This window comes from Populus trichocarpa, chromosome 2 (assembly GCF_000002775.5).
Source record: "Populus trichocarpa isolate Nisqually-1 chromosome 2, P.trichocarpa_v4.1, whole genome shotgun sequence".
Lineage (NCBI taxonomy): Eukaryota > Viridiplantae > Streptophyta > Magnoliopsida > Malpighiales > Salicaceae > Populus > Populus trichocarpa.
In genome coordinates this window covers 14658860-14669387 of record NC_037286.2, presented here as the reverse complement: position 1 = coordinate 14669387, position 10528 = coordinate 14658860, and the positions used below count along the sequence as shown (strand labels likewise).

At 34.7% G+C, this 10528-nt stretch overlaps 1 protein-coding gene across 1 annotated transcript; it reads left to right on the top strand.

The window, feature by feature from the left end:
• The first annotated feature begins 394 nt into the window (after positions 1-394).
• Positions 395-8807, top strand: LOC7478821 (protein phosphatase 2C 32). The gene is made up of 4 exons (XM_024595275.2): positions 395-3790; positions 4309-4422; positions 7222-7486; positions 8209-8807. The coding sequence occupies exons 1-4, from the start codon at positions 1559-1561 to the stop codon at positions 8325-8327; spliced, it is 2730 nt and encodes a 909-aa protein (XP_024451043.1). The 5' UTR covers positions 395-1558; the 3' UTR covers positions 8328-8807.
• The last annotated feature ends 1721 nt before the right edge of the window (positions 8808-10528 follow it).

Below are 10528 nucleotides of genomic sequence, written 5' to 3'. Positions count from 1 at the left end.
AATTAGATCGATACTGGACCGGATAGATGGCCGTCTTTTGCTATGAGGCTCGTATTTCGCTGCGAGCTGAACTGACTTTTTATACCATAAAAAACCAATATTTAAACATTGTCAATAAATTATTTTTTTTAAAAAAACAACCTTAAATTAAATTATAAATTTTTATATTATTAAAAATAAATAAATAATTTTATTGTGGGAATCTACAATAAAATTATTAGGTAGAGTCTACAGTGAAAATACAAGGAGTTTTAATGATATCTTATAAAACAATGCAAAAAGACATCAATACCATCACAGATTTTGTTCTACTTTCTCATGTAGATTACAATCTCTATTCTTTAGTATTTAAATATAAATCCAACAAAATTTGTCATTATTTAACTTAGAAAAAAACCACCAATTGTAACTACAATATAATTTTTGGTAAACCAAAGTCAAAATTAAGAATTGAATCCCCACTTACCCCATCATCTAATCTTGTTGATGAGCATGATGATGATGATGGGCAGTGCGACCACCAATCATTTGCCAGAAAAACTAAACGAAAAGAAGAAGAAGAAGAAAAACACAGTCACCAAAGAAAACCAAATCCAATTTGCAACGCAGCAGCAGCAGTCTCAACTTTTCAACTCAGCTGAAGAAACTTTTTATTCAATTGTTTTTTTGCCCCAACTTATTTAATTTTTCTGGTTTTTTTTTTTTTACCCTCCCAAACCATTTGAAAACCCCAAGAAAGAGAGACGTCTCCTTGATGAACTCAAAACTTTGATTCCTCATCATCACACCAAATCCCAGATTTTTACTTATATTTTTAATTAACACTCACTCACTAATAAAACAACAACAAATACCCACATTTCCTCTCTTCTCCAAAATCTTCATCCATAAGTCTAAAACTTGGCTCTCTCTCTTTTTTTCTTTTTTTCTTTTTCTGGGTTACTTATTTCTTAACAGCTGTGTTTGTTTTGCATGACTGAATCATGAGGGATAAAATCAAACTGGGTTCTTGGCTTTTCATTTGGGGACTACGTCAGATTCCATTTATTGCAAGAAAAGAACAGAAAAATCTAGTCTAGTGCCGAATGGGTTTTGCATCTGATGTGTTCCATATGCCGTCTCTCTCCCTCTCCCTCTCCCTCTCCCTCTCCCTCTGTTATTTTAAGACATCTCTCTTAGATCTGTTTGCTGCTGTAATTGATCCACTACTTTATTCATGCTCCTCTACTTCTTCCTTCCAAGGTTAGATCATCACATTTCAAGCTTCATATCTATTAATTTATATGATTTTCTTGATGTTTGAAGTTTATACTGGTGGGGTTTATGGTCTAGTTTAAATATTAATGGTTTGCTATACACAAGGGGTTCTGGGGTTTTATTGGTTCTGGAGTATGAGAATTTGATGATGTGTAGATACTTGAAGAGTTATAAGGTGGTTGGGAGGTTTCATGGGTTTTGTTTAAGTTGCTTTATGTTGTATGCGCTTATGGTGCAAAGTGAGATAAGCCCTCCATATAAGAGGTCCTGTAAGCCTTTTCTGTGAGGTCTTTATTGCAAAATGGGTAACGGCACTTCTCGTGTCGTGGGTTGTTTTGCCCTTAATGGTAAGAATGGTGTTGATTTAGAGTTTTTAGAGCCACTGGATGAAGGATTAGGCCATTCATTTTGCTATGTTAGGCCGCCTATTTTTGACTCTCCTGCCATTACCCCCTCAAACTCTGAGAGGTTTACAGTTGATTCTAGCACTCTAGATTCTGAAACATTAAGTGGGTCGTTTAGACATGATATGATAGATGATCCCTCAGGTTTGCATAGACCAAACAAGACTTTCCCTGAAACTACATTTAAAACAATATCGGGGGCATCAGTTAGTGCCAATGTTTCGACTGCTAGGAGCGGTAACCAGAGTGCACTGTTTGCTAGTGAAGTGCAAGAGCCTGCTGCTTCATTTGAGAGCACATCATCGTTTGCTGCAATTCCTTTGCAGCCAGTGCCTCGTGGCTCTGGACCTTTGAATGGCTTTATGTCTGGTCCTCTTGAGAGAGGTTTTGCCTCTGGTCCTTTAGATAAGGGCGGTGGCTTTATGTCTGGACCAATTGAGAAGGGGGTAATGTCTGGTCCTCTTGATGTCACTGACAAATCCAACTTCTCTGCTCCACTTGCACGTGGTCGTCGGAGACCCCACTTCCAGCGTTTAGTGAGGAGTGTGAGTGGACCTATGAAAAGCACTCTATCACGAACATTCTCACGACATTCGATGGGATCAGGTTGGATGCAGAGGGTTTTTTTGCACCCTGTGACCCAATTGGCATGGCAAGGTAGGGAGCCAAAGTTTCGGACAGAAGCCTCAAGGAATTGCCTTGAATCAGGGCCATCAGAGGGCGAGTATGTGAACATTCGCAACTTGCAATGGGCTCATGGCAAGGCTGGGGAAGATAGGGTTCATGTTGTGCTTTGTGATGAGCAAGGATGGTTGTTTATTGGGATATATGATGGCTTTAGTGGTCCAGATGCGCCAGATTTTCTGATGAGCCATCTCTATAGAGCTATAGATAGGGAGTTAGAAGGACTGCTGTGGGATTATGAACATAAATCTTCCAATGATCCTATAAAACCTGAACTGTCGAGGAGTAGAATTGTTGAGGCTGGTTCAGGGTGCAGCAAGGAAGAGCAGCCAAACTCGAGTCAAGTAACTTCTTGCAGTTTAAACAAATTGCGTAATCCTGGAGATGTCAGGGGTCAATCTTCTAATTGTGAGATAGTGGAGGAAAGTGATGTCCGGGGCAGTTGGCAACAAACATCTAATTGTGAAACGCATAGCAGCTCAGGCTCTGCTTCTGCCTCTATTCCAACTGCCAACTTGGCTGGCAAAGGAAGGAAAAGCATGCGACTTTATGAGCTGCTGCAGATGGAATCATGTGAAGGATTGGGTTCTGCATCAACCTCAGTGGTTAAAAACCAAAGAAGCAGATCGTGGAATTTTCAACCAAGCTCAGAAGCTTTGGGTTTCAATCAAACTTTGCGAAAAGAACCGTCTAGATCTTGCTCATTGGATAACTGCAAAGGAGATGGTTTTAATCATCGGGGTGAAGAACCAACTACATCAGGAGAAGATGGAGGGATTGGACTTGAATCTGGTAATCAAGGAGGTGGAAGTGATCTTTCAGTTTCTGTTCAAAGACAGGGAACGAGAAAGTCTATTATCAGCTCAAAGATCCGGAAAATGTATCGGAAGCAGAAGTCCTTGCGGAAGAAACTCTTTCCCTGGAGTTATGATTGGCATAGAGAGGAGATTTATGCTGATGAGCGAGTAGTGGAACCCTCTGGACCTAGTAGGAGATGGAAATCAGGAATTGTCGATCATGATGCAGTTTTGAGAGCAATGACTCGGGCACTGCAACACACTGAAGAGGAATATATGGAAATGGTGGAGAAGGACCTTGATAAAAATGCGGAGCTTGCTTTGATGGGGTCATGTGTTCTAGTGATGCTAATGAAGGATCAAGATGTGTATGTCATGAACCTTGGGGATAGCCGTGCAATATTAGCACAAGAACGACCGAATGATCGTCATCCTAATCCAAATTTGGTGAAGGATGACATGGGGTATAAGAATAGATCCCGAGAGTCACTAGTACGTATGGAGCTGGACAGAATTTCAGAGGAGTCTCCAATGCATAATCAAAACAATCAGGTTAATATGATTAACAAGAATAGAGAGATCTCCATTTGCAGATTAAAGATGAGGGCAGTTCAGCTTTCCACTGATCACAGCACAAGTATTGAAGAGGTGTGCTTCTTGAAATTTTCAAAATGGTTATTATTGTGAATGTGCCACAAATGTTATCTATATGTTTGACTTTTGTATGCTCATTTTCTGTACTATCCATCAATTGCATCATGAGTTAGAATAAACCTGAAAATTTACAGCATGTATATATTCATTTGAGTATCAACCGGATAGGATTCCCTTTAAAATCCCAGCGATTCACCATTTTCTTAAGCAGTAGATCACTTTCTTTCTCTGGTTCTGAAAGATGTGAAGTAAAGGTATCGTGTTGCCAAATTCATGCTCAGGAGCAGAAAAATCTGAATGATTTAAGCTAAAATTTCTGCCAATCAGTTGCCAAACTGTTTGTTGGTTAATATCATTTCATACTTAAGCCACCTGGTTTAAGGATTTTCATAGGGTTAATTGGTCATTAAAATATTTGATGAATCAGTGAAAAAAATAAAATTACTGCTACACTTTGATCATGTTATGCTGTAATTGAAAATTTATCTTGCATTCTTGGATACTTGCTTCAGGAAGTGTTTAGAATAAAGGCAGAACATCCTGATGACAACCAAGCAATTTTAAATGATCGAGTGAAGGGACAATTGAAAGTAACAAGGGCTTTCGGTGCTGGTTTTTTGAAGAAGGTCAGTCAATGTTTCAGCCTTGACTTCTGTTTTCTCTTTGTATTTATCTAGGTGCTTTAAACTTTTCAAAAATCTCGGGATCACAAATGGCCAATTCATCAGTTTTAGTAATTTGTTAACATGACATGGCTACTCAATGTTCATATAATCATTCCCATCTATACATGTCGTATTTTTTTTTTCGCTAGATAGTGGACTGTTGAAGGCAACCACATTATAGCTGGTCTGTAAATACATTGAAAAGGGAAATGCGGAAGTTGAAATATTTCCTCGAATGTCCTACTACATGTGTGTGTGTGTGTGTTTATGCATTTGATTAGTATGTATATCCAATGAACCATTTATCTCTGTATGTTTTCTAGTGATTGTTGGCTTAAATGACCTCAGGAGAGCTGATTTAGGGTTGATATGTGTAAGCTCTTTGTGACATCCATATTTTCCTTATCTCCCACCTAGCAGCGAATCACATACAGAAAATCATGATGGTCTGCTGGTGAAATAGTTGAGGATTTTGAAAGGAATAATATAAATGCTCATTTGGCATAATTTGAATGCCATGGATTTGCTACTATGCTTTCTTCCCAAATTTGGTTTTATATGCATAATAACCTGGGTCAGTATCTGCTATGTGGTCAATTTGTTAGTTATGGCTGAGCTTTCCCTCGGTATTATCTGTTCTATCAAGTTTGTGTTTGTTCAGCAATTCCATAGTTCGGTAGTGTCTTCAAGTCTCAATCTCCCGTGTAAGAATAATTGCAATGCACTATGTCGAATCAAGGAAAAAAAAAAGGTAAGAGAAAGAAAAGTTATCCATGACACCAGACTATAATTCTATTTTTATTTTTTGGTTCTGGAATTGCATTCGAGGTTCTTGGAACTATGTAATTGTGTGTGTTCTTATAATCTGGAGTTGAGGTGTTTTGGGTTATGTGAGGGTGCTGGGGATGGGCCTCTGCTGAGAAGTGTCAGTTGTTTTAGGCCTCGTTTGTTTGACGGAAAGTGGTTTCCTGTAAACCACTTTCCAAACTTTCATGTGTTTGTTTGTTATTAGGAAAGTTGGTCAACGGAAAACACTTTCCAGTCAAAGGAAAATTTGGCTTGGTTTCCAGGAAATTGTTTTCCTTTTATTTTGGGCGGAAAACACTTTCTGGAAGTTGTGAAAAATTAAGAAATGTCATATTATTTGCTGATTATATCAAATTTGGTCCTCAAACTTTTGATTGCTATATATATATTATGTTTTGAATATTTTTTTTTCAATTTCATCCTTTAGAATTTGATTTTTATATTAACTTTGGTCCTCTTTTTATGATTGTTATTTGCTTTTCTCTTATCATTTTTTTAATTGAAATTTTTTATCTATCAAATTTGGTCCTCATTGTTTTGATTGTTACTTATTTTATTTGAAATAATTTATGAAATTGTAATTATTATTATTTTAATTTCTTCATCTTTCAATTTTTTTATCTGTTAGATTTGATCTTTATTATTTTGATTATTATTTATTTTATTTGAGATAATTTATGAAATTATATTTTTTTTCAATTTCATTCTCATTCAACTTTTTAATTTGTAAGATTTGTTCCTCATTATTTTAATAAACTTGAAAAAAATAAAACATTAATAAGTTATTTTTCAGCTCATTTTCTATGACATAAACAAACACTGGAAAGTGTTTTCCAACTTACACCATCAAACATCGGAAAATAATTCACTTTTCCGGAATTCACTTTCCAAAAAAAAACTACTTTCCAGCAAACATACAGGGCCTTAACCAATTTGAAGAGCAAACAGGATTTAAATGTCACTTCAGCAGCAGGTTTGTAGAAAGGGGAGAGAGCTGTATTTATTATTATTTTTTTTTTTTTGAAGCTGTAAGGTTGGAAAGGAAGGTTTTCCATGTATTTTAGATTGTTCATGCAATAAGATAGGCCTGAAAAGGGAGTTGAATCTAAATAATTACAGGGAATTAAAGTAGAATCAGGGCACTTTAGTGTGGAGTGATCAACTTGAGTTGCTGAATGAGTTTTGGTCTATGGAGGAAGATTGAATTTTATATTTGCAATCCCACAGCAATGACATGATCAAGTACCTCTGTCAGGTTAGATTTGGTTGGCGAAATCTTATCTTGCAGGCATAATAGAATTTTAGGATTATGAAGGTTGGGGTAGGGGGTTTCTTTATTGTTACTATCATGTTTGGCATGTCAAGGTAATATGCAACTCCATTTCTGTTTGTTTATGGATGGAGTCTTAAAAATCAATAAATGCAATGTTGGCAATCAAGAAGCTATACAGCCGACATATTGATTGTTGAAACAAGGGAGTACAGGATGAGATACGGGATTGAATTTGGGATGCACACTTTGAGAAATTTTTTGTTGTTTCAGTTTGAAACTTTATTTTGCAGCATAACACTTCAGTTGATGGGATGTGAAATCTGTCAAGTTGAAAAACATTTCAGTTCAGCTGTTTTGCCCTTTGATAATTATTCTTTATACCATTTAGTTAAGGTTGAAAATGAGCGTCAATGTTTGCTTGTGCAAGTTATTCATGATGGTCTATTTGAAGTATTCTCATAATATTACGAATCATTCATAGCATTGAACACACTATTCATTATTCATATCTTTCATGTGTTCATTGAAATTAAGGCTTTATGTCCAATAATTTACTCTTGCTAATAGTTTCCCATTTTTAGCAAATCCTGTATATAAGCAGGATGCATCATTTGCATATTTACACATAGGCTTATTTGTTTATCTTTTTGTTAACCAACCTTTATGGATACTGGTTGCAGCCAACTTGTAATGAAGCTCTGCTAGAGATTTTTCAGATTGATTATGTGGGAAATAGTCCCTATGTGAGCTGCATTCCTTCTGTAGTTCATCACCGACTTTCGTCAAGTGATCGATTCTTGGTTCTCTCCTCTGATGGACTTTACCAGTACTTCAGCAATGAAGAGGTGGTTGCTCATGTCACGTGGTTCATGGAAAATGCCCCTGGAGGTGATCCTGCACAGTATCTCATTGCAGAACTTCTCTTCCGTGCTGCCAAAAAGAATGGTTAGTTGAATAAACTTTCTACCTGTCATTTTAATTTCATGATGGGAAATGAAATATACTGATTTTTTTTTAACCTAAATGCTTTGATGGGATGGAGTGGTAGGACATGTACCTTCCAGGAATTGTAGGTTTGGTAATATTTCTATCTGATATTCCACCTTGCTCTTAATCTAGCAAGTTGTGGTCATTCCCATTGTGAGGAAATAATTATTTTGTAGTCATGTAGTTTCTTACTTTTTTTCGTGAATGTCCACATTGAGCTCTTTAAAGCAGTGTCTGTCTGGTTTGTGTATTGCAGTTAAAAAAAGAGAGGTTAGAGTCGTGAGAAACAAACGCATACTGCGCGTTAAATTGTTAAAGTTGCAGCACCCACTTTGAAAATCTGGCATGAAATCTTTGGCTTGGCTTCAACATCAATTGTTAAGTCTCTTCAAAATTATTATTCAATAACTAAACTGTAAAATCCCCCGCGGCTGGTAGCCATATTTTCAGTTGAAAAAGCAGTGTCTCCTAGTTGTGTAAAGTTTTGCTTTGGTCACAAGTCTTCACTGACAGTTGCGGAGGAAGAGTATAGCCATTTGATCTTTGCCCTTGATATAGTATTATAGTCGAATCAAAATCTCTTCATACTTCAGCTATATATGAGTTTGGAATTAATACTTCCTCTGCCATAAATTGAAGTCTTCAGCAATTTTCTGATTGTATTTTATTGGAGGTTACAGGAATGGATTTTCATGAATTGCTTGATATTCCTCATGGAGACAGACGTAAATATCATGATGATGTCTCTGTTATGGTGGTTTCTCTGGAGGGAGGAGGGATTTGGAGATCAGCTGGCTAGTTGTTTTCAGTTTACACATATTGCCTCAATAGTGTAATCATTTTCAAGGGAGTGGTAATCATCGATGCAATTTAGAATGACTTTCTCTGCAATATAAATTTTTCATCTTATCATTTCTATTTCAAGTTGAGGAATAGTTTATGCGAGGGCAGAAGCTGATCAGTCCATGCTGCTAGAATGTTGCGATCAGATGCCCCTTTAAGCTTCCAGTATCTAATTATTTTGTATGCCTCATTCATCGTTGAAGTCCTTCTGTTCTTACTTTTTTTCTCCTTGGAATGGTTTGTAAAATTTTGATGAAAGATTTATTTCCCGCACCCCTTTTCCGACCACACCTCCTTGATCCTTTCCTGGTGGTTAATGCTTTTCCGTTCCCATGTTCACCAAATTTTGCTCCAGAAACGGCTTTGTAGTATTTTATGTATTCCAACATTATTATTATTATATATTATATTTTAACAACATATGATGTTTACTGTAGTCATTTTCTTTTATTGCGTCTTTCTATATCCAAATTGAGTTAACATTTGTTCAATTTAGGACAAATTAAAAAATAGTCCAAAGTAACAAGGATCAATTTTATTACCAATTTAAATTTTGATTCAAAAGTTTATTTTTATTCTGACTTTATTTCTTCAATCTTTGTACCTATAATTTTCTTAAAATTTAAATTTGATGCAAAAATTTATTTTTTTATTTTGCAGTTTTTAGATTTGAGAGGGAAGAGAGAAAGCTATTAGATTTTAGTGAGGAGAGAGAAAATAATTGGTTTTCATTAATTTTGTTTATTAAAAATATTGATTTTGAGATTAATAGGTTTCGGGTTTTATTTGATAATAGAATTTTAATGATGGTTAATTTGAATTTTAATATTGTTTTTTTTTAAAAAAATTGAAGTCGATAAAGAAAATCTTTACCTAGTTTAAATTTGTGTTCTTGGAATATTTTTTTTTAACTTGATATATTAGTTTTTTGATGTTATGAGGGTGTTTTTTAAAAAAATAGAGTTGAAAAATGGGTTTTTGACCAAAAAAAACTAACCCAAGATTTTTTAATACTAGTTAATTTGAAATTATATTTCATGATTTGTTTTATTTGCTTTTTATTAGGTTAATCCGGTCTCATAATCCAAGAATAGTGCTTAACGGGTTAATCTGATTTGACTTGGGTTGCTTTTTGTGTTATTTTTTAAATTGAAATATTTCTCAATTTTTATCATTCAATATTGGGTCAGTTAAGAATTGAGTTTTATAATCTATTTTGATTTATTTTCTATGGGGATATCTTGGTCTAATAATCGGGATCACGAGTTTTAGTATTTTAATCCATGTTAAATCAACTATATATATATAATTTTCATTTTAATAGGTTATTTCGGTCTCATGTTCTTCATTAGATTTGCTTTTTATTGGGTTGTTCTCATCTCATGACCTGGGTTGTAAGTTTGGTTGGTTAATTCAGTTGACTTATTTTTTTTCTTTTTTTAATTGACTTTTATTCTTAATTTCATCATTCAATATTGTATTTGATTGAGAATTATGCTTTATAATTTACTTCGGTTTGAATTTTGTGAAGTTATCTTGGTCTCATGACTCAGGAATAATGTTTAAAGGGTTAACCTATATTGACTTGACTAATTTTTTATGTTATTTTTTTAATTAAATTTTTTACAAATTTCATCGTACACCATTGAGGTTGACATGATCGATTGAGAATTGAGCTTTATAATTTATTTTTATTTACTCTTTATGAGGTTATCTCAGTTTCTTGGTTAGAGCCGTGGATTTAGCAAGTTAATTCAAGTTAAATTAGGTCATCTTTTTTTATTAAAATTTCTGTGAGGTTATCTTGATCTCATGACTCAGGTCATGAGTTTGATAGATTGACCTGTGTTGTTTTTTTTTTTTTAATGTTTTTGTAATTGATTTCATTTTTTAGTCTTATCCTTCAACATTGGACTAATTGAGAATTGAACTTCATAATTTGTTTTGATTTTCTTTCTATGGAGTTATCTCAGTCTTATGACTCGAGTCGCGAGTTTGACAGGTTAACTTGGGTTAATTTTTTTGTCATTTGTTTAATTGATTTTTTTTTCAATTCCATACATCGAGTTAATTAAAAATTAGGTTTTATAATTTGTTTTGATTTGTTTTCTATGAGGTTATCATAGTCTCATAACCCGAATAACGGATTTAACATGT